At 46.6% G+C, this 24,592-nt stretch overlaps 4 protein-coding genes across 4 annotated transcripts; 2 read left to right on the top strand and 2 right to left on the bottom strand.

The window, feature by feature from the left end:
- Nucleotides 1-6,011: 6,011 nt before the first annotated feature.
- CTRU02_215122 (uncharacterized protein) lies at nt 6,012-7,073 on the bottom strand (the record flags this gene model as incomplete). Its single annotated transcript, XM_036731926.1, has 1 exon — nt 6,012-7,073. The coding sequence occupies one exon, from the start codon at nt 7,071-7,073 to the stop codon at nt 6,012-6,014; it is 1,062 nt and encodes a 353-aa protein (XP_036576314.1).
- A 4,318-nt stretch (nt 7,074-11,391) lies between these two features.
- Nucleotides 11,392-12,256, top strand: CTRU02_215121 (uncharacterized protein; the record flags this gene model as incomplete). The annotated part of the gene is made up of 3 exons (XM_036731927.1): nt 11,392-11,449; nt 11,534-11,716; nt 11,775-12,256. The coding sequence occupies 3 exons, from the start codon at nt 11,392-11,394 to the stop codon at nt 12,254-12,256; spliced, it is 723 nt and encodes a 240-aa protein (XP_036576315.1).
- A 2,148-nt stretch (nt 12,257-14,404) lies between these two features.
- On the top strand, nt 14,405-16,155 carry CTRU02_215120 (major facilitator superfamily transporter; the record flags this gene model as incomplete). Its single annotated transcript, XM_036731928.1, has 4 exons — nt 14,405-14,721; nt 14,777-14,860; nt 14,916-15,099; nt 15,163-16,155. 4 exons carry the CDS (start codon nt 14,405-14,407, stop codon nt 16,153-16,155), a joined length of 1,578 nt encoding a protein of 525 aa, XP_036576316.1.
- Nucleotides 16,156-20,822: 4,667 nt separating this feature from the next.
- Nucleotides 20,823-21,832, bottom strand: CTRU02_215119 (WSC domain-containing protein-like protein 5; the record flags this gene model as incomplete). The annotated part of the gene is made up of 2 exons (XM_036731930.1): nt 20,823-21,401; nt 21,455-21,832. The coding sequence occupies 2 exons, from the start codon at nt 21,830-21,832 to the stop codon at nt 20,823-20,825; spliced, it is 957 nt and encodes a 318-aa protein (XP_036576318.1).
- Nucleotides 21,833-24,592: the final 2,760 nt, after the last annotated feature.

Raw genomic sequence — 24,592 nt, 5'->3', positions numbered from 1 at the left:
TACCCATTGGGCACTAGCAAAACTGGTGATTTGCAAGAAATTATTTTAATCATGTTATGGTCCAATGTCCAGGCTGATGCCATTGCCATTATAGACTTTGTTTCCATGGAAAGCCCATCAAGTCTACCCGCGTTGGCTATAATGATAAAAAGTAGGGTTCCTCGTCTATTAGGAAGGAGCGCCGATCTTAGCCCTGAGTCCATGGCCCCGTTGTTCAGTACTCTTTGGTACAGTAAAATACGGTCACCCATAGCGGCAAGTATCACGTCTCGTACTGGATTACGTGGATCGAAAAGATCGTCTCCTAGAGCTGTGAGCCTAACTACATCGTTGTAAGACCCTCGAGGGAGCACGAAGAGCCTCCCTCGAGCCAAGGCGCCCCAGTTCACTTAGGATAGGCACACTATGCGCCACAATTTGGGTGAACAAGGGATTCTCATGGCCAACTTTACTCGTAGGATTGTTGAAATACTGATGGAATAATGATAGGATCAATTGCTTGCGGGTTCGAGGGCAAGAAGAAGCACTGCGACCCATCCTTGTGCGAAAAGTTCAAATTTATGGAAAGCAATTGCCGTGCTAAGAGATAGAATAGGCGGAGCCTTCCATTACAAGCATGTCTGGCTAGTTCTGGTTCGTAACCTACCAAGGCTAGTATGAGTTGTAAGTGAGAAACTTGCTGTAACCTTTCTTAGTTTTCTTAATCTGCTTGAAAGTTTCCTTGGCATTCAAGACATTTACCGCTGCTAAATGTTTACAGAATAAAGTTGACTTCTGCCCTAAGGATAGGATGGGGCTAGATTCAACGCAACGGTTCTGTGCGACACCCGTTACGCCTATTCACAGCGGTGGTCGAGTTTTTCAAGCGAGTCGCGTAGTCGCTTAGCTAATTATTTTAAGGAGTACCGCGATACCTACCTTTAGTTTTGGACAACCGGCCAGTTTCAAACACTACACCCGACGGATCGGTCGTCCTATGGATCCGACCTACTTTGTAATAAAGGCCGCATTTCGGCACCTTATCAGGCTTAAATCCGCAATAAATGGTTGTCATGCATTAGTTAAGTCATGACTACCCCTAGAAGTTCAGAAGCATAAACTATTGTGGTAATTTCCATAGACCGACCGACTAACCAAAATCTTTCAAGTTTAACTAGACTACTGCAATTTAAATAAGACTTCATTTTAAGAAACGAATGATTTATGCCGAGGCTGATACGGAGGCAACGAACCCTCGGACACCTTTTGAAGCCAAACTGCAAATCGATCGAGACGGGCTTGCCGCGAATCAGCTCATTGCTAATTGCTAGTTACCATTGTGCCTACCAATTAACTATCAACATCCCGCACACTCACTTGATTCCGATCAGTTCACGGGCATTTCTCCATCTCGGACTACTTGATTTTGGTATCCAAACCTTTGATCAGCTAGAACACCAGCAACAACTCTCACTGAGACAGATCTTAAAGGCTTTGCCGGTAAAAGATTTCGTAAGGCTTGACGAAATGTCTCGGATAAAAACTAATTAATCAAGATCTACGTTCACAGTTTCCAACACAAATATTGGTGAAGAGCTTCCAGCGATATTGTACTCGAAAAATGCCGAAGTCTATCTCGCCGTGCGCAATGAGTCTGAAGCATCGGTTGCTAACGAGTCTATTTGTCAGCTGCATCCATTATCGACCGGCTTTCTTCTCTTCTTCGACCTCGAACTCGATGATCTGATCCAGATTTTGCAAGTCGCTCGAAAGCTTCTTTGACAGGAAATCATAGTCGATTTTATGTTCAACGATGCGGGTTTTATACACATACCGCCTAATTCTGTTATCGAGCAGTCGGAGCCGACTCTGGGGACAAACTATTTTAGGTTATTATCCCTTCACTCACGTCTCTAGTTGTCGAGATAACCAGTATGGCATCTTTAACGTAGCGTGCGATATATTCTATAGTGCGTTGTATTCTATTCAGCTTTTTCCATCTATTCTGCGCCGATGAATAGGATGGATTTTAGGAATCTCAACTGTAAGATCAAGGATGAAAATCAGTATTATGAATATAACGAGGGTAGAGCCGGTGCGTACTAGGAATCGGCCGACTTTGTACTCAAGCACAAGACGATGGATTATCAACGTGTTAAGTATCATAAGACAGTTGACCTTGCTCATGACTTTTAACTTTACTTGTGACGGTATCTCCAGGCCGTTAATCCAAGGAATGTTAAGCCTCGAGCAGTGTGTCAGGGGAACATCGTCCTTCATACAGAGAGTATACAAGCCCTTCGCCGCATTGTCTGCTAAAGTGGCAATAGAGAAACAGTGTTCTGTAGTAGATGTAGATCTCGATTATCTTATTATTAATAGTATTGACGGTGGTGCTTTAGATTGTCCTTGGGAGAGGTTTGGCACTTCCCGTGAGGATCTAGAGCGTGGAGCCCGACCTATAAGCGAAGGCGACACAGGGATGGCGCAGAAGTGGGCTGCATGACTAAAGTAAAAGGTGAAGGATGAGCGATGAATCATGGTGAAGAGAAGTTGGCCGATTCAGTTGTTACTTTAATGCTTTATTATTGCTTTATTAGAAGTCTCCTAGTAACTGAAAGGGTGATAGACTAAACTCATAGAAAAGAGCACGCGAAAGCCTCACTGTTATTACAAATGGTTTTGGAGTAGGCCAGAGGCAGCTGAGCATTTAATTATTTACCGTAGGAGTGTAATATGTTACTTTGGTCTGTAGCTATAGCTGTTTAATGGAACAATTGCTTTGTGGCCTCTCACTGTGACTGTAACGGTGTTGATGCACCATACTATGTAAACATGCTCCCTGTGTTGCTTTGGCAGTGTCGCCTGGTCTTGATCGTTCGTTGAGCTGTCATTAGGCTATCCACAAATTCTGCCTCCAATTCTCAACTCTGTCATAATTCAGTGGGCCGAATTGACATTAGTTAGGTAAATATCCCCTTGCGTTTTGCGGTTATGAGAAGGTAGCATAACGAAGTAGCAGACTCACTCTCGGTCTTCGGTGTCAATGGGAACTGCGTGATTGGCGGGGTGCTCCGCGCACAGTCGACATTTTTGGTTGTACGATGCAATGACAAGGTTTGCATCAACAGTTTCAAACCTACAAACGGGACTACGCGATCAACGGACGACGACATTGCCCACCTGGTGTCCGATATGTCCGGTTTGACATTAGCTGATATCGATGACAAAGACATGACGGATCTGACTAATCCTAATCCGGCTCTGGGTCTGGAAAGCGAATAAATGCATTTATGCATCTCTATCGGCTTGAAGGTGTACCTATTTATGGTGTAACAGCCCGATTCTACATTAGAATATTGTGTTCATTTGTAATAACACTACGAAATTAGTAATTTTCACTCGTGTCATGAGACTGAACAGCGACTTCGACGATGACTCACAGCCACTACCATCTTATAACAGCTACCTATCTCACAAAGCCAAATGCACCTTCCGCGTGTCCCTGCTGTGGGAGCCACCTCACTCAGTGCGCCCCCAACCCTCATCCTCGATACCCACTTCATAATCCCACCAGCAGTGCGGATCGGCATTCGGCACGATTTGCCAGTGAAACCACGGGATGCCCGCTGCGTTGAGGCTGGGAGCTCATGCTCTAGTGTTGGCGTCCCCGGCCGCTTCGTCTAGCGGACGACCGTTGTTGCACTCGTTTTTCGGTGCTGCCGTGTAGCATGCGCCCTATGTCCGCATGATGAGCTTCTTGCCCACCATCTTGGTCTTGAGGATGTAATCATGCAGATTGGCCGTCTCAAAGCCACGCGTTCCTCAGGGGCAGATGACCAGCAAATCAAGAGTGGTGGGGCTTTAGTGAGGGTCTAGAAGCAGAAATTGAGGTAGGTGTCGCCTCCTGTGGTGACCAGGATGTTTGAGTTGCCGTATACGTTGTCTTTGGTGCATCGCGTCATTCTACACTGCCATGATGCCAGAGAAGAAAAATTGCCCTATCAAATAACGAGCTGCCGTAATTATCGTCTATGTGAGTCCCTACTGCGGACCTGCGGATTCATCGCTTTGTTATGGGTCTCAAACACTGACAAGTACTCTGGGCATTGCGCCGATGCCTCCCCAATTTACGGGTTCACAACACCAACAACATGCGCAGTCTGCTCCTTAAAACTATCCATAGCACTATTTTCTGTTAGGGACTCCTTGGCTTACAATTTTCCATCAGGCCCTTTTCTCCGATGCATTGTGACTGTGGATGGCGACAAAAAGCACAGTGACGTATCTGTGAATATAGATTATCAACCCGTCGAGATGGTCGAGGATGATATCGTTCTATCCTAGGGACTGTCCCTTTGTAGTGCACGAAAACAATCGATCTGGATGCCTTCCGCCTTGACCTGCTGGCCTGTGTTTAATTAGACACTCAGTTACCATCACAAGAACACACGCCAGATCATAACTTCAAACCACACCTGCAAAATAGCGACCCTTGGAGCATATAGTGTTCCTGATTGTACATCATGCTAGAGCAAAGTTTGAAATGAACGCTGTGAATGATTTGACAGCCATTATCAACACCGCCAAAGATGGTTTCGTATGCAGAATGGTAAAAGCGACATATGACTTCATCTTATTGACAACAAAGCTCCAATATCAAAAATCTATCAAATTTTGGACCTCCATCTTACTAAAATCGCTGAAGGCTATACAACAAATTTTAAGCTTCATGCAAATCATCTAAAGTGGTCACATCTGACGTGAGGCCTACTTTTCCAACAGCCTGGAGGTATCGTTTTGGACCAGCGATTATTGACGCACAATGAACATCCTTGGCTCTTGGGATAGTGTACGAGAGTGTTGTAGCTGTCTTTTCAGCCTTTTCTTATGAGGCATCCTGCCCTTATTTGTTTTAAAGATATATACACCTGGAGATATATTTCCGGTTGGGCGAGATATGGCATCGTTGCATACCGCACTAAGGGGGGGAGAAGGTCGCTGCGTTTCGGTAGCTCGGACTTTGTTTCTTAACATGGAAAAATCCAGCGAATATCGAAACTAACCTTGTATTGCCTTCTTAGATAAACATGATTGTGAATGAGTTGTTTCCAGTGAGTGAGACTATGGGACGATTACTGCTCCAGTTCATATTGTCACATGAATCAGCGGTGAAGAAATAACCTATTGCCTCATGTGACGTTACACTATTGCCAAGGTCATACACTCAAAACAGCCACCTGGTAGCAGCCTGTTGAGCTAACGAAGCATGCCACAAGAGGTAGTGGAGAAGGTTTCGTATTACTGTTCAATACGACGTGGCGGCAAGGGTTGAGCCCTTCCTTTCAGCCCGGTTGTACTCCGACTTCCCACTCGACTGTACTGCAGCTGGATATCCCTGCATTAGATCATGAGTTAGGGAAAAAAAAAAATGAAAAAAAGTCTTTCCCAAAGAGCCCATATTGCCGTCAAATAGCGCAATTATTCTGCCAAAAATCCTGAGATGGCTGGACCATTATCTAGTAGTCAGTTGACTTCGCTCTAGGAAAAGGGGAAAAGAGGTAGAGAGGTCTTAACAAAACCTGTTTTAGAGGGGCATCGAAGCCAAAACGGAAGATTAGCTTGTCAGGCTGCTTGACAGCCCAATTCAACAAGCAGAAATTCATGAGCCATCTAAGACGCATGAAAAAGAAATGTCGGTTCGATAATAGTTGTAAGCCTGGCCCGAGGCGGAGTGGTAGACACAGGACATAGCCAGGATCATCGTTGTGTCTTTTGTTTCAAACCCAACCCTGAAGCGTCTTTGTTCACTGTTGCCTTCATCTAGAGTTCGAAGGAGCTCAACCCGTCCACGACGACAACTCTAAGCACGATTCAAACTTTTCAATTTTGGAATTCACGCATTCGAGTTTGAATAATAACAAATCACACCATGGTGGATCGTTTTTTTATCTACATCCCGATACCGGTTTTTGCTTGCCTTACACTTGTTCTAAAATGCTATCCTTCATTATGAAAGGTGACTGCTGCGCCTATATCCGTTGAGGATGAATTTCCGCAGGAATCAGTTTCGCCCAGAACGCTTCGATATCTGCAGTTACGTTTCTTTGTACTTTGTCTGCATTCCACACATCTGGCATTCCACTAAGCATATCTACCCAGTCATCTATGCTTTTATCCTTCCCTGGTATTCCCGCAAAATGAATCAGAAAATCCCCTCGTCGAGCTTGGTAATCGGATAGACCTTTTTCGTTCTCTCTAGAAAGAAATGTGGTTGCGTTGCTGCCAGGATAGGTATTAAACCAATGTTGTGGAACAACTTGCACAGCATCTCTAAATTTCGGCTCTTTCATCAAGATCTCCATAGCACTTTGCTCAGTAAACGGAAGATCTACGTCAGGCCTATAGTATCGAAAGGCGACTATCGCACTAAAAAGCTCGATAGCCCAATGACCAACCCGAAGTAGAAAGATACCGTTATTCAGTCCGTTCCAGTCATTTGTTACTAGAAGTTGTACTGGTTTCGAAGCTTCGCTTTGAGTATCGACGGTAACAGGCGGCAAAAAGCTGGATGCGGGTCGGCATTCGTCGAGGATAAGAGTATCGCGGTCAACCCAGAAGATCCAGTCTGTTCTTTCCTCTGGTCTCTTAAGCATTTCATCTAGAAGGAGGGATAGAATAAATGCAGGCTTATTCCAGAGGTTATCGATTACTGGCGCGCACATAACCTCAAGTTTCGTAGAATGAAGCATAGTATGCAGGATGTGCGTCTGTAGTGCATTTTGGTAATGCTTCTCAAGTTTGCCGAAGTGGGCTGTTACGGTGGTTACGCGCCATTGAGGTTGTATGGATGGTAGTTGACAAGAAGACTTAAGGGAGTCTAACTTCTGAAGAAAACCTGAAGAGTACTGCGGGAGGCATCGCCCACCTCTAGGCGCTCGTGAAGTAGGTGGTGAGATGTAGTTGATGCGTGTTGTTGTGCTTAGCTCGGAATAGAGATACAACGAGTGAAGCGCAATTAAGACGAAAGTCATGACTAAAACAGCTTTGACGAAGAATAAGGACTTCAAAGAAGTAGAAAGTGATTGACGCATAATGAAAGAAAGATACTCAGAGGGAACAGTGATAATATGGCCCTCATTGCAAAATTCAAGTTACTGGCATACAAGGACTTTTATCATTAATTCTCTCACTCGTCTCTTTCACCGGAGGATCTATTTCGGCCCGCTGCATAATGATTTCCATCAAACCCCTTGCGTGCGTTCTGTTCGTATTCTTAACAATTCCAGCCCCAGATATCTCATTAAAGATGTTCCTAGTGCCATAAGGGTGTAGAGCTATCATCTACACACCATCACAGATCTTCCTCTTCCATACCAACACCTCGATTTATTCATCTTACAATTTCATAATCTACACATTCTAGTCAGAGTGAGATCATATGGCAGCGCTTCCATTTTGCCTTATTAGAGTCTATGATTTCTCTTCATTCTGTTACGCAGAAGCCGATACACCCAGATCCCAAGCCTTTGTAAGTATGAATAAGCAGCAAGGGTGTATACTGTAGGTGAAGCGTAAGCTTAAGATTCTACGCATTAAGGAGTCTCTTAGTATCATTTTTTGCCTCTATTGAGCATTAAATTTAGCCGTGGATCCCTCTAGATATCGTGATTAATACGAGTCACGGTGGGGCACGGGCGAAAGTCCGTAAAAGGATAGCCCGATGAGCTCGGAGGCCAGCTACATTGGCTGTTTCTTACGACTAACCATACGCTGCTCGGATTTGGATGTATCCATGACTTTTACTAGGTTGGCATATTCGGTGTGTCCTTCGTGACCATAAGTCGAAAAAGTTACGACACGAATATGTACGCCCATCAAAGCAATGTTGACAGGTCTTTGTTTGGCCTTTTTCGTGGATCTTAACAGCAGCGAACAAATTGGTTTCGGCGGCCTTGCTAATTCTTCCCAGACAGAGAGACCTTCTCCTTCGTCTTCTCGTCACCGAGGGCAGCTATGGTGGAGGCAATAATCTTAATCTGGTCAGTGGGAAGGTGTTTAGCGAGAGCCTTCGCAAATTCCTGGAGGAAGGAGGAATTTAGTGGGTAGATTTATTTTGTATTATACTATCGTCATAGGGAAATGTTCGGAAGGAGGACAATCTTAATGGTGGTATGGAATTTGTAAGGAGTCAAAATAGTTATGCAGTCGCACCGTCTTGGTCTTGTGAATCGCAAATGTAACGAGGTCAATGAAACTGATCTTTCGAGAGTAGATTTCCGACAGCACGAGTCAGGGAATTGTAAGAATTTCAACGGGCATGCGTGGCCAGCATTTGGCTGCGATTTGAAAAGCGTGTTTTCGTCCTTACTGCCAACAGGTGTGGTCTGAGGCCTCCAACGATAACCAAAAAATTCACCACACAGGTGATGTAGATGCAGCTAACTCTACAGCTATGATGCACCAGCTACTCCTTATGCTGACCGTTCTATGCGGACTACCTACTGACAAGTTCACACATAGACTTAGGTACTGTTAAGAAAGTACATCGACCAGGTGGCGGCAAGCTTACTTAGAAGTTTGATAGGATTTAGCGGTCATATGCGTATCTTAAGACCTCTAGGTAAGCATGTTTTTTAGCTTTTACTACAAGTAAAAGCCATCGGAGATGAGGACAAAATCAGGAAGGTGAACTGCCATAATGGGGGTGCGGCACGTTCCCTATGCACTGCCACGTCAGCGTAGAGTTCCCTGACTGCCTTAAGCCAACAGGCTCACATAAGGCACCGGCGCATCAGACTCGGTACCATATATCTAGCTGAGAAACAACTGGGACATGCTTCAAAATGGGACATGAATGGATAATCTTCTACAAGCCGCCTGGAGGAAACTATTGATGGATCAACACGCCGAGTACGTTTGATTTGAGGGGAGAATATTGAGAAGATTGCACGAGGCAAACGGTTTAGTTTGTTCATATGTGTACTGTTTTGCTGAACTTTTGTGAACCTGTGAATTCAGCGATGTTCAACTTCAGCTTGATGGTTGGGATAGTGCTATTTGGTGTTTTGATGTACTAGTCCCTCCTCCCTTCCGGCCCCTATTTACTTGTATCAATGCAGCCGATCTATTGCCAACGCAAAGCGTAACATCTATGATTGGAAAGGGGAAGTTTGACAGTGCTTTGCCGGCAATAACCGACGCAAATGTTTGATGAAGGCCACTCCACGCTACCCTTGTGGCTCATCAAACCAAAGAGAGAGCGCTGCCATTCAGAGATGTCTCATCCTAGGGAAGAAAAAGTGATGCTGAATACTTCGGCTTCCTCGTTGAATTTCTTGGTTGAAAGCGATGGAGACAAAATGAAGTTTCTTACCCCTAGGTGGATGCCGCCAAAACGTTGGGCAACCTTCTCGGTCATGTTGGGAAAGGGACCGCAAAAGCGCAAGTGACGAGACTAATGGGGACAAAAGAAAAGAAATAACGCAAAGCCTGGACTGGCCGAGGCAGCTACTAGTCCGGTGATATACGGCCTCAATCAATCGTTTTCCCTCTCGCTGTAGACGTTTTGAGTCTTACTTCCGTCACTTTTGGCATTTGAGCCACTTTGGTAATTACTTTTACCACTCCAACAGTCTCTGTCACAGCCCACTATCACGGCACACAGCCACAAGAACCTCTTGAGTGCCTAATCCCCCAAGCGGGCAGTATCCCTGCTTTCCGACAGATGCTTACACACAAAGCATCACAGCTTAGGAATCAGGCGCGATCCCGGCATCGGTGATAGGGATTGACCCCACATAGAGCGGGATTTACTTTCACTTTCCGAAGCAAAAATCCCATCTTATCTGACAGAATCCTTAGCCAAGCTAGCACTCAAACGCTCCATTGCCAACAATTTGCCATGCTCGACGAGACAGAACCTGCATTGCGTACTCAGGTCGAGCAGGGCTGGGTAAATTAGTAATGTTAAGGTCCCCTCGAAGACGCCCAGTAGCCTCGCTTCGCGTCAAGATAAGCCAAGCCCACACACCAGGACAAGCACCGAGATCTTGGAGATGCCGATGACACCAGGCTACTTTGGCCACCATACACATGATTACAAAGCTCAAGAATTTGTGGAAGAGTCTTTCTCCGCCAGTGACCTGTTGTCGCATGTGGTGGGCTTTACTCGACCCACATGCCCTTAAGGCTTATACTACTTCATCTTTTTACCCCTGGTGCCAGAAGTCTTACGTAGTAGCTAACGCATGTCGTACGCCCTATTCGATCCACACGTGCTAAGTAAACGCTTACATAGCTGAAAGGCCTTACGTAGCTACATTGAAATCATTCCCTTCTATATTAGGGATATCGGTCCCTAGTGCTTACATAATCGTCTTGAATTACTCCTTCTTCATCAGTCGGTTCCAAGTCTAGTAGTGTATTGTAGAAAGTTTTAGGAAATCATTATAATCCTGCGTTACATAGTACTATAATTAAGCCTAGGAGGGACTCTTAGAGCCCAATGCATCGCACAGAAATCATCTGGACAGCGACATAGAAACCTGAATTAACTTGTAGTAACTAGGATGAGGTCGCTTTTGACATGGAGTAGGTCAACCCTCTGGAACTCTTCTGTACTACAAGATGTAGAAGATTGGCTACAGAGGCACCTCATATGGTACCTAAGCTTAAATTGGTGTAGTGAGTAGGCTTTGGCCAGATACCAAGGCATTAGACTGGCAGTGGACCTCATCGGCGGAGTTCCACCATAGTACTCCACATGAGACCGCTCGGTAAAGGCGACACGTCTAACAATGGCTCTTTAAACTGCCGTAGAGGCTGGAGATATTACCAAGACCTGGCAGGATGAGCTGACTTAGTATAGGAAAACTTCATAATATTCTTTTTTGTAAGAGCATATTCTGTAGTCTCAAGAGAGAGTAATATCCCACCGCCAGGCAGTCTGGAAATGCAATGCCCATGCAGCATGAAAAATATCTGCCTGAACAGAAACAAGGATTCTACTTTGACCAGCTACCTTCGTTCGCCACCTTACCGAATGGGGAAATTTTTTTGCAACCGTAAACTTTATTTTAGTTGGCTACCTGTCATAACGGAAGATTGCCGACGGGGGAAACACCGCACAGTCGGCATTGTGGATTATTCAAGGGCCCGTTCAAAGGCCCGTTGAAGAATACTGGCCTTAGTAAATGAGACTCTAAGATGATTTTGCAACAGTGAAATCTTAGCTATTGTCCATCTTGGAAAATATTTCTATATAAGAAGACTGATTTCTCGCCATAATCCGTTTTCTTTTCTCTATCATCACCTAAAAGACGATTCAACCTTGTTGTTTTGCCTCGAACGGCTTACAAAATTGAGTACCTCACTCTAGCACCGAGCTTCTAACAACTACCGTCCATCAAAATGAAGTTCTCTCTTCTCCTTACGGCTTCTGCCTTTATCTCAACTGTTGTTGGTAGCGGTAAGTATTCTCACTTCCTTTGAAATCGCACTCACCTTTCAGCATCGCCTTTTAGGAGGAGCTTAACTAATATATATACTCTAGCTGTCCCTTTTGAGAGGATTGATAAGAATGATACGTTACTCCTTGTTGTTGATATGCAGGAGGGTCTCTTCAATATCGCTCGCGACTTTGATGCCACCCTTTACCGTAACGCAATGCTCGCCCACTCTTCTCTGGCCAAGGTCTTTAACCTTCCTGTTATTTTAACCACCTCTGCACAGACTGGTAAGCATTTTAGAGCCGCTTTAGGTATACAAGAAATCCAAAACTAATAAAGCCTAAGGTCCTAATGGTCCTCTCCCCCAGGAGATCCTCGACCATCACCCTACTGCTCCCCTTATCAAGCGTAACGGAGAAGTTGACGCCTGGGACAACTCTGAGTTCCGAGATGCCGTCCGCGCCGCCAACAAGTCCCAGATCATCCTCGCTGGCATTACTACCGACGTCTGCACTACCTTCCTCGCTCTGTCCCTACGTGCTGAGGGATACTCCGTATGGGCTAACGTTGAGGCTTCTGGTACTAATACCGAGCTTATCCGTGACGTCTCTAACGATCGTATGGCTGCTGCTGGTGTCCAGATTGTCTCCCTTTTCTCTATTGCTATGGACCTTATGCGCGACTGGCGTAGTACCCCTGGTGTTGCTGAGGTCCTTCCTTGGCTCGACCAGTACTATCCCGTTTACGGCTACGTCGCCCGTGGCCACCGTGCTGCTGTTGAGAACGGTACTATCAACGATGGCCAGAAAGCTTCCCCCCATCGCTAAGCTAGCTATCTACAGTCTCAGTCTCTTATCAACATCAAGATAATTAAGAGAATGATGGGATGATAGTATGATTCCCGGATACAAAAAGACAAACAACAACAGGAATTCTTAAGGATAAGAATCTCCCTCTCTACCTTCCAGTCTCTCATTTACAAGCCCTGCGGCTATTTAGTAGAGTATCTCTATACTTCAAACAGTCTTATTCCGCGATAGTTTAAGGAGGTTTAATAGAGAGTTTATGCACCTAAACGTACTGGAAGTCCTATTGAGTAGTATAGTGCATCTTCATCTGATTTCTGATTGTTTCTCAGTTGCCGGTCTTCCGACGTTTAAAATCCTAAAAGGGCAAGTCATGCTCCCCGGTCCGGACCCCAACGGTCGGAGGGTGTCGGCCAAGTGGGGCCGCGAGCCACACCCTTCCTAATTTAAGGCGAACGGGCCTCTTATATAAGCGGAGAACGAATGAGTGAGGATGTCGCCGGCGCGTTAAATATCCTCACCCCCTAATGGCATCGGCATCGACAGTCACCAAGTGCCACTTTTATGAATCCCATGTTTATGTAAAAAATACTTTTCGGAAGAAGCCTAGGAGAGCAACCAGGGAACTTGCGGTATGTGGGATACGAGAGAAACAAACCTGCGCAAACCCCTCCAACCTCCCTCCCCCTATCTCACAAGTATGGGGAAGAACGACACAATCGACCCGGCATACTGTACAATCACGATCAATCGAATGGGCAATACCATCAGAAAGACTGTCGGCCCGATGGACCATGTCCCCGGCGTGCAGAGGTCAGGCGACGGCCCCTTCAAGGGAGTTCGTGGACAAGATTTGACGTGTTCGCGAATTCGCCAGTCGAACGCTTCGTAAATCCACGGGACATCACGCAAGCATGCGTCTAAGGCAGATTGGAAAAGCTTACCAAAGGCTGTCATTGATCTATGCCGTGGTTAGCTTAGCCCGCCTTCGGCACAATAAGATCAAACCGCACTCGATGGGATAGCAGTTCAAGTGAGACCGCCTTGGAGACGAAGCGTTTGAATGTGCTTGCGGTCCTCTGTAAAAGGGGGCAAATTGACTGCTGAAGCACTAAGATGTAGACTAACCCTAGGTTGCTGTAGCAAACCAGGAGGAGAACCTGCTTCCACTACGCTGACGAAAAGAACTTCGGTCCGAGACCAGAGTGGTGAACAGGTGGTGCTGCGTACAGCCATAGCATCATCGAGGAACATCAAGACGGAGAAAAGACAGCAGTCTTGGGACCAAGAAGCCAAGACGGAGTGCGACACATTTATGCAGCTTACCGTCGTCGTCCAAGGCGGGAGTGAGTTGTCGGACTATCCTCGGTAGCTGAAATTCGAGTTGCAACTCCTGCCGCGGGATTTAAGGTCCATTAAACCTCTTGTCAAATTTGAACGGGAAGGTTGACGGGCTGGGAGGCGGGGTTTCAACCCACGGTACAACATGGCCGCGAAAGGCTAGGACTTTCAAGCCAAGACGGGAATCGCAGGGGTTCCGGCAGCCAGCCAAGACGGAAGACAAAACCGGGGTGCACACCCGCGGAAGTGAAGTTTCGTGCGCGGTAAAATCGGGGGAGAACCAACCAGGTAAACTCAAGAGACAATACCAAGCTTAAACTTCTCAAGTACGGATGTACTATGTCAATGACTGACGAAACTTCATATCTTGGCCCGTGGGCCGCGATCGGATTACAAGGTGGCTGCAATACCAAGTGAGCACAAACGCTTGCTTCTCTTCGCCCAGAACTCTTGTAGACGGCCCTAACCTCGCAATCGACAAGCTAAGATTCCCTACGGAGACGACCAAGACTATCACCAGCAGCGCCTGGTAGCCAAGAAACACTCAAAAATGGCGAACGCGGGGCCCCGCCTCGATGACTTCAAGCTCTGCGGGGTCAGGAGCCATGAAACGATAACGAAGACAAGGCCAAATGTGTTGCCGACACTTTTCTTTTGCAGATGTGCTTCGCATATAAAATGAAGGACTTCTCTTGACGCACCATGTCTTCAGAAGTCAAGACATGCGATCACTCCAGACTTCGCTCATCTCCCCCCTTCATCCTTCAACTGTCGAACCTAGCGAAACACAGTAAGTTCAAGGCCATCGCGTAATCAAAGTACTCGACAATGGCAGCGACCGACAACAAGATGGTGGGCGGGACATCTGGATACCGCGCCGAAGCCACCAGCGACATCCCCGTCGCGACGGCGCCGCCGCTGGAGGACGACAAGGGCAAGGACACAGCCATCGAACACGCGGACCTGGGATTGGATGAGGAGAAACAGCCGCAACACATACCGTCAGTCGATGCACCGCTCGAGGCCCTAGGTATCCCTGATTGGCGGGAGCAGGAGAAGAAGATCGTCAGACGGCTTGATATGACGCTTATGCCAATGCTCTGGGTACTCTATCTTTTCAACTATCTCGACCGTGCCTCCATCTCGTGAGTTGCTGGTGACAACATCAAAAATCGGACGGATGTCTTACTCGTTTGACAGGCAGGCACGTATCAGCAGCTTCGAGGCTGATCTTGGTCTTAGCGATACTCAGTTCGCCACGGCGGTTGCTGTTTTAGTTCCTGGGTGAGCCGCGCCATGTTCTCCACCGCCGTTAACCTTGTCTAATCAGGTTCTTTAGTTATGTCGCAGTTCAGATTCCATCAAACATGATCCTTCCCTACGTCCGGCCCAGTCTCTACCTGCCATGCTGCGCAATCGTTTGGTCTGGCGTCTCTGCGGCCACGGCGGGCGTCAAGAACTACCACGGACTGCTCGCCTGTCGTTTCATCCTCGGTCTTTGCGAGGCTCCTCTGCTTCCAGGTGTAAGTCGACCTCCCCATTGCCGGGTAATCGTATTACAACTACCTACTGACAGCTGCTGGTAGGCCATCTACATTATGAGCTGCTGGTACACCCGCAAGGAAATTGCGCTGCGCACTGCCATTTTGTACACTGGCCTGGTGCTGGCCATGGCCAGCTCTGGACTCATCGCAGCAGGCGTGTACGCCGGGCTGGAGGGTGTTCGTGGCATGGCCGGGTGGCAGTGGCTCTTCATTGTCCTGGCGATGGCTGGTTCTGCATGTGCAGTGGTCGCTCTCTTCCTTCTCCCTGACTACCCCGAGTCCAAGACAGGCTCTGGCCGATGGTCCATGACGGAGGACATGAGGCGCATCGCGGTGGCGCGTATCCTGGCTGACAGGGTGTCGCAGCCCGAGGCCAAGAGCAATAGCATCTGGTATGGTCTCAAGCTCACTTTCATCGACTATAGGACGTGGATCTTTGTAGCCATCAACATCTCCATCTCAGCCGCGTACGGGTTTCTCAACTTTTTCCCCTCCATCGTGCGCGGGTTTGGCTTTGAGTCACGTATGACGACCCTTCTGCTCACGGCGCCCCCTTACGTCTTCGCAGCCGTTGCATCCCTGGTCAACGCTCGCAGCTCCGACCACTTCAAGGAGCGCGGCTACCACATGGCCGGCCCCGTCTTCGTCGCCATCCTCGGCTACGTCGTGTGCACGGCCACGGGAAACGTGCCGGCCCGCTATGCCGCATCCTTCATGTACATCGGCGGTATGTTCGCGGCCAACCCGCTGATCAACACGTGGTTGGTTGGTACCCTCGGCCGCACGCCCGAGAAGCGCGCCACGGCTATCCCCGTCATCAACGTCCTCGGCCAAATCGGTAACCTCATCGCGCCATACTTCTTCCCCGACAGAGACGAGCCGCGCTATATGATGGCCTTTTTGCTGATGATGGGGTTCGCGGCGATTGGTATTGCGTGCTGCTTGCTCCTCAAGTTCCTGCTACACAGGTCCAACAAGAAGCTGCTGAGAAGGGCGCAGCAGAACGGGACTGTGTACAACCCTTACACCCTATAGTTAAGGTCGAAGAATTGCTTCTCAACCAATCGGCCGCAACTGGTTCTTAAGTAATATCAGTTTCCAGTCTACTTAATTTATGCCCGAGCTACTTATCCTAAGGCTCCATGTTGTGTCTTCATTGCAAGCCGATTCTAAGCTTTTCTCAGTAATTATGGAATTTGTATTCCTAGCCCAGCGATAGAATGGCATGTGATGGTAGTTTTAGTTCTAGGTTCTGCCGAAGCTTCGTCATGAAGCGCTTATTCGACAGAGGCTTCGAGGAGCAAAACTCCATTTGCTTAATATGAAGACAATAATGATGACCCTGAAGCTTGTCCTTTATTCTGAAAACTGCAAGGCTAATATGTAAAGCAGATGCTGTATGCACAATCCTCCAGGCCACCACGCGTGTTGTTACTTAAAACTAAGAAATATGGCCTGATGGAGAACTCCAGCCTCTGTTATATTTTGATGCCGAGAGACATGGTTGGGCTGGCAACTACACAATTTGCTCAACTTATTCAAAATCATCCATTGCTAGGTTTTCTAAGTCTATACTTAGATAATTTTCGGCTCTTTATAGAACTGCGTCTAGTTGTATGTGGTAATATGACTCGATAGAAATATCTTGAGTACATCTAATAAAACCGTTGTTGGAAATTTCACCAGAAGTAACCAAAAACAGCTTGCCTTTAATTGCGGGACTGGCCACAACTATGCTACCCCAAGCCGTTTTCGTATTGCAGCTGCGAGAACCAGCATAATGATTGTCTTCATTCCGTACAAGCCAATTTTTTATGTATTTCAGCTTCTTGTTTGAGTGTTTTTACCCGGCCCCTGCATAACCAGATCGAGCATAGGTTTCAACTGAACAGCTATCTGATGTTAAAGAGTCCCAGTTCCCCCGGTGGTTGTACTTCCATACTCACCCGACTTTTCGTCTTACACTGGAAAAGCATAATGCGAGCCTAGTCTCCTTGAAATCAATTCCACAGTATCAGAGCCTCCTGCGCTCACGACGCCCTCTGTTTCCGGGCCAGAATATCAATCTTAGGCGCAGCGCGCAGAATGTTGTTTCTTAGGTTCGGGACGCAGAGCTCTTCAGTAATCGACGTGATGTAGAGCCGACTCAGATCATTGCAAAACTGATCAGGGGTGTTGCACTGATCATAAACATATGATTCAGTCGCCTGTTCAAGTTCAAACAGTAAATTGATTCTGGCGCATGTGACCTAGGCGTCTTAGAGTGCAGGAAGGCTTTTCCCCTAGCCGTTACGGTCTTCCTTTGTGTGAAGACGTGGCGCGTCTGATTAAACAGAGTTCTGTCTACGAAGTGAGTTATTAATATCGTTTGTTCCGACTCACCTTCTTTGTTGGTAGCCTCCCTCACTATTACGCTGATTCAGAACCCTGTCAGCCTAGGAAACCAAACAGATTGGCACTTACTCTAAATCATAGCCCTCTTTCAGATTAAAAAGACTATTTTACTTCCATTAGTCATCTCCTCCTCTTTTCCTTAAGACCAACAGCTTCCAGCGCTTGCCTACACTATTTCTCTGACTAGACTTCTTCCTCTCCGTTCATCAGCGACAATGTCTTCTTGCAGCAAGGGCTTCCACAGCAATGCCGTCAACAAGCCTATTTAGCCTTGGTTCTTAATATCTGAACGTCCTCAGCCTTCTTCAAACACTCTGAACCCTACGTTCAATTTGATGGCAGAGCCTGCTTTTCCTGTAATCGTCGTCCCCAGTGTTGGCTCTCTTTTTCGTTCCTTCCTCTTCTAATCAGAAGAACTTTGCTGATTTATGCTTTGAACAGCTTAAATTTTCCGTCGCTTGGTACACGCTTCCATACCCTGCGGGTGCTCTATATAGAGAGTTCGCTCTTCGAAACCCCCGAAAAGACCTCAAGACCACTGCTGCCAACTACGGCGTCTGGAGTTCCTTAAAGAACATTTCCACGATCATACCGATTGTCACTCGTCTGTCCGCTACCCGCGATATGGACTTAAACCGTCGGGTTTATGTCGAGAATACTCACTCTAATCCCTAGGGTCAGCTCATCTGGAAGCTGATCAATTGCCCTCAAGCTGCAAACGCTCTAATCATCCACGCCTTTGGGGTCCGGAACAAAAGCCCTTGTCGCCAGTGTCTTCAAAACTACGTCTCATCCGGCGGGGGTCGCCCTGATCAGGCTGGTACGATGACACCCTTTTCCGAATGCGTCTCTCTCCCTGGCGAGTTTGATAATAAGTGTTCGAACTGCATGTGCGGCGAAGTTCCGAAATATAGCTTCGCTACCTTTGAAGAAAAGTGGCAATCTCCTGGTTCACTCTCTGATAACAAATCAAATCGTCGTCTCAGTGGTGGTGGTCTTCTTTCAACGATTGGTAGTAACATCTCCTGAACTGGCGGAGAGTAGGATGCGTACAAGCTTGCGTCTGATCAAGCAAAGTTAGTCCAGTCTTCTGCCGACCTGTCGATTTTAAAAGCATCTCCGTGGTTTGGTATTTCGGACCGTCTTTGGAACAGAACTGACGTGGAGAAGTTGCCTAACTGATCAGGAGGAGTCTCATTGTACGTGCGTTATTCGGTTTCTTTACTCAGGGTCCGGTTCGGTGGTTCTTCTTAGCCATTTCAAGAAAGTTGTAGTTCCTTTCTCTCTGACCAGACTCTCAACTCAATGGTTTCAGCATACTTCTTCTATCTCCCGTTTCTCAAGAGTGACTTAAGTGATTTGAAACATAATGTTAAAATCATTGTGACTGGTCCGCTTCGTCTTGGCCATTTTGTGCTTGTGAAGTCTTCGTAATTTGCTCTTTTGAGAGCTTTCCAAGAAGCAATTTCATGCTGCAGATCGTCCCTATTCTGTTAGACAACCTGAACAGTGTCTTTTAACTCAGTATTACTCTGGTTTTGCACTTTATCTACATTATCATTAGGGTCGCCGTCCCCATCATCGTTCAAATTCCCCAGTCGGATCTACTGGCCCTGGTAGAGATTCATCGAAATATATCTTGATTTTATTAGTTCTTTTGATTTTATTAGTTCTTTTGATTTTATTAGTTCTTTTGATTTTATTTATATTATATAAGCCGATATAATTATAATATAAATATTAAAAAGTTTTCCTAGCTTAATAACTAAGTATAGTCTTATTAAGAAGCTTAAGATAACTATCTAGACTAATTGATTATTCTTTTGAATCTTAGATCTTATAGTTTAACTGGCGCTTAATATATGCCTTTTAACCATGTGTATTCAGTTAATAATAAAGAGCACCTTTAAATAAAAACAAGGTAGTTTTTAAGATATGTCTTTCATATTTTTGAAAAATAAAAGACGCTTATTAATAGAATAATACTTAAACATACAGACGACCATGATGACTTAGCCATGAGGCTGGGTTATCTCATGTAAGGGGAGAGCCTCTTGGTGTCTTACAACTGTCTACGTACGATAGGGACAAGTTTTGTTTCACCGCTGAGATTAAACTGAAAAGGAACATCACGGAGTTTATAGAGAATTTCATTAATCAACTACACACATTGCAACGCATCGTTATCTGCCTTATATGGCTATAGGCCATTCAACGTTTATAATTAATATAATCTAGCTAGTTAAGCTAGCTAGAAAAAACTAGACTCCTAGCTATTAGGAAGAGTAGCACTAGTACATCCACTACCTGTAAAGACACCCAGCTCTACAAGGTAGCTATTCGTTGTAATTGTAGTTAAGTCTGAGGTCGCAAAAACTTCGGGAGTACTAGTAGAACTAATCCTGTAGCTTCGAAACCTAGAATAGGTGGTTGTACCAATTGTCGCAGAACACCTGAGAACCCTTCGGCCAACATATCCTTCAACGTCAGTTTGAACAGTACAAACAGGAATTACGAATGAGCTTAACGCAGGATTTGTTTGAGGCCGAAAGTTACGAATCAAGCCTGTTCCAGGTACTGTGAGAGCATTAGTATAATCCGGATTAGACGATGTGACGATAAGACGGCCTTGCGCGTCTAGAGAGAAGAGCGCAGTTGTGCCAGTTGTAGAGGTTGAAGCTCGTAGACTATAATCTTGATTTGAGCCGGCGTACTTCAACACATAACCAGAGGTGCCTACACCCGGATTAAGGACTCGCAGGCAAAAGTTCGAGAGATCAGCACTTGGAGTAGAAGCAGCTGAGCTAGAAGAGCTGGTTTGTATCGAAGATGAAGTGGCAGATGTGCTTGCCGGTGCTGATGATACGTCACCTAGTGTTGAGGAGAACTGGGAGGCAGTAGACGATGCCTCTAAACTAGACGAAGGCGTAGATGATGTAGAGCTCACGCTAGCAGTTGGAGTTGGCTCCAAGGAACTAAGCGATGAACTGGCAGCCAAGGACGAGGAGCTCGCAAGCGTAGATGAAGGAATGAACGATGAAGTCGAACTGCTAGACGATAAACCCTCAACGCTAAAAGATGATCCTACGCCTGATGAGCTCGCAACTGTTGAGGACGGAACAAACGATGCGCTCTCAACGCTAGATGACGCCACGCTTGAAGAGCTAGCAAGTGTTGAGGCGATAGATGATTCTGTTGCGCTGGTGGTAGTGGTCGCTGCGGGCTCAGTGATGGTAGTGAGAGTGGTGGTCGGAGGCTCAGTTGACTGCAGTGACAAGTTAACCTGTGAATCAGAAAATCCCAAGGAATTAAGGTCCAAAAAAATCAAGCATAGTACGTACAACTAATATAATGGCCGACGTTGTTACAGCCGTTGCCGATGAAGAACTTGTGATCGTTGAAGCTTGGGTGGGAATGTTGCGATACATGTTGAGCCGATCCCCAGCTCCGCATTTCTGCGATGGGTTTCCAGGGCACGGGAAACTGCACTCTGAGAGACTAGTAGGTGCACTGCCCGACGACGTGTTGATCGTGTTTCCGCAATAGCATTCCCTTCCATATTCAACACCAAACCAGGCGTAGTTGGAGCAAACAGAGGCGCATAGCTCGACAGTCATAGCGTTGTTAAAATACGACGCGTTACTTAAAGCCCGGACGCCGCGAGCCTCAGTGTAGCAACCCTCGCTAGTAAATGTGACGGGACCTGCAGACGGGGAAGATGTAGCGGTGGGTGAGGTGGTCGAAGCTGCACCGGCCTTATCAAATTCGTAGACGTTCAATCGCCAGTCTCCTCCGCACAACTGGTTTTGATTGCCTGCGCACGCAAACTTGCAGTCCGTGGCCGGAGCAGACACGGCTCCGGTCGCAAGACCATGCCCACAATAACACTACGAGAGATGTTAGTATATCAGGTTTTATACGACAAAAAGATAACCCTAACCTCGGTGTAGTATTCCAAGCCAAAGAGAGGATATCCGGCAGTGCCGCAAAACGTGGCGCACTTCTCCACTGTCATGTCATCGGCTCTCGTGGACAAACTTGCCAAAGCCCGGCCGTTTTGGGGCTCAACGTAACAACCTCGGGTAGAGTAGGTAGTGAGGAGTGGTTGTGTTGCGGTCACTGAGCAGCTGTACATGTTGAGCCGATTGCCCGCGCCGCATTTCTGAGACGGATTTCCAGGACAGGGGAAAGAGCAGTCTCCTATGGGTGTCTCGACACTGTCACTGTTGATGGTATTGCCACAAAAGCACTCCCTCCCGTACTCAAGACCGAAGTATTTGTAACCAGCGCAGGCGGTAGCACACTTCTCTACCGTCATTGCATCGTCGAAGAAAGAAAATCCAGTAAGAGCCCTCTGATTGGTATTATCAGTGTAACATGCCGAGAATGTACAACCCGGAGTCCCTGGGGCGGTCTGGCGTCTGAAAGCTGGATTGTAGGGGGATCCGTTGACCACAACCCCAGAGAGGGTGATGGCGAGTATAAGTGCGCGTTGCATCATGCGCAGATTGCTAGTAACTGTTTAAGCGTCCTGTAATTAAGGCCGAAAAGAGGGAGCGGAATGAGAGACACTGGAAGGGTTGATCTGTTAGCAATAAGACCACATACTATAATATAAGATTGCCAGATGGTTCTTCTACATACCCGCCTATAAGTAGTACAGTAAAAGATTACGCACGAAAACGACAGACGCTGACGGAAAGGAAAGAGAAAAATTGCTTAAGTTTTTTCAGCATACCGAGGGAAAAGGAGCTATAATAAGAGTTCCGCCCGGCATCAGCCTGGCAGGTCTGGATCCAGTGGCTAAGTCGAAGGCATGTCTAGAGCTATTTACCGCCACGCGGTTCACTGAGTGGGAATGTAGCGCGCACTCCTGGAGCGGCTAGGCCAGGCTAGTGCATTATGCCCTCGCCATCGGTCCAGAGTGTAGTTTCATGCTCAGCTTAGTCCTTGTGGCGGTTCTGGCGTGGCTGATGTGGATGTAAGTAACGTTCATTGTCTAGTTCTTGGCGGGTCTTTGTACTATTTCTCGAATAAAACTTTCTGAAATGGACAGTCAGGCAGAGATGATTTCTATAGTAAGCATCATAAAAGCTTGGCTTTGGCTGCTCTTGGATTAGCCCTGTCGGAATGTGGCTTGATCGTTGACCCATTGTGTTCAGCTCAGGAGCTGAAGTGTAGATTGCTTAAACGCCATCAGGCGTTGGACCACTCAGCGCCCGTGCATGTGCAGTTGAGGCTCATTTAGCGAGTCGATCTAGCTGCCGATTAGATACCCCAAGAATAGGCGGTGCCACATAGTCCATCCAAGACTCCCACGCGGCTAGCGCTTAGATGCTAAAGCAATGGATAACCTTGTCTGGTGGGCCGTCAGGGGTCTATACTGACGCACAGCCACACACTAGCCCAACTACGCTATCCTATCAGTGTCTTCAAGGAGATGAACTAGACAGGGAGATAAGAAAAGATGTTGCTACGAACAATGAAATTGACTGACAAGATTCCGGCCTAACTATTTAGGCTCTAGTACACTATGAAGCCTAAGGGAACCAAGCAGCCAACATGTCCTCAAAGGTTGCGACATCCAGCCATCACAAATGCGAGAGAGAACATCAAAACCATGATCGCCTTTCATATAGATGGCTTTGAAATTGGTATCGAGGGCAGTTTGAGCAAGATTGGCATTTACTTCCTGACTATCTTGCACGGGAACCATACTGTCGTCTCTAATGTGATCAGCACCCCGCCTTTGAAAATATTGCCCCATCTTCCAGGCTTTTGTTTGTTCTGCCGTTGCCACGCCTGGAACCCAACCTATATCTTGGGATCATTCATCTGCTTCCTAAAGTAAACTTGAGGTGACTTGGTCAGAATGTGATAGCAGGTGGTAAGTTGGTATGCCGGACAAATTTGTTAGATATGCAAGTGGTAGGTCTCTCGACTCTGCGGCTGCTAGGGGGCCAACTGCATCCGGTCAGAGGCGTCGGAGAGGTTTGAGCGTCTCGCATTGTAGTATTTTGCGAACTAAGATGCCAGCTGGTGCTTGAAAAAAAGGTTTCGACACTTGCTACAACTATGAGGTTGAAAATGACGAGAAAGCCTAAGAGACTTTAATGAAGCTGCAGATTATACCGCAAATTGTGGATAACCTCTCCCTGTAGCTAAAGCGAGGTTGCCTTATGGGCATTGATTTATAGTGCCATCAGCTCATGGTAGAAGTATAAACAGCAGTAGAAGCCGACAGGAGGTTTAGGTTGGTTATATTAAATGTCGCTTTATTATCCGGTATGGTAGATGCAAAATTAGCGTTATCGTTTGCTACTGTGCAACTAGCTAAAACACTGCTAAAGTAACATGAAATAAGGTAGCTAGATAGATGTGGATGCAGAAGTGGATGTAGATGTGGATGTTGAAAGAAGTTTGAAGATTGAATGAGGGCGCTACGTTTACGGGTAGGACGTGTTCTGGAGGGTTTATAACTTACCTAGCACCTCGAAGTAGGAGCCAGGTTAATATAGTTTAGTCTATCTGATTCGTAGTAGTGCTTTGGGGCATTCATTTAAGCCCGCTTTCTGGTTGTTTGGTAATTTTACTATTTTAGCTAGTATTCTGTAGATAAAACCACAATAAGACAAGGTAGAAGTAAAGTGTCTTTCTACTCATTTCTGTAGCAGACCAATTCTTTCTCATTATCTTTCCGAACAATACATTTCACCATTCGCTAATGGCTGATAGGCCATGCTCCTCAACGGAAGGACAACAACCATTACCACCACCACCAAAACCATCCCACACCAATGCATAAACATCCCCACAACACTACAATAAACCAAGCTAACGCCATGAACATATTGCCTCGCTGTCATCGCCATGACATCAGTCTCTCACCCTCCTAGCGCTTCCGCTCTGCTTTGGTGCAACCCTCCTACTCTCGCGCCATGTCTCCTGCCAACGAAGCTCTATCCAGTTTAGCTTGGGCTAGGCTGAATCTAAGCTTTGCTGGCTTTTCTGTTCGATACGATGATACTTTTCATCCCGCACCACGTCGAGGAAGAGATCAAGCTTGTCTCCTTACAAG

The sequence above is a fragment of the Colletotrichum truncatum genome (assembly GCF_014235925.2).
Source record: "Colletotrichum truncatum strain CMES1059 chromosome Unknown Contig_0013, whole genome shotgun sequence".
NCBI classification, from domain to species: domain Eukaryota; kingdom Fungi; phylum Ascomycota; class Sordariomycetes; order Glomerellales; family Glomerellaceae; genus Colletotrichum; species Colletotrichum truncatum.
This window is presented reverse-complemented; position numbering and strand designations above follow the sequence as displayed.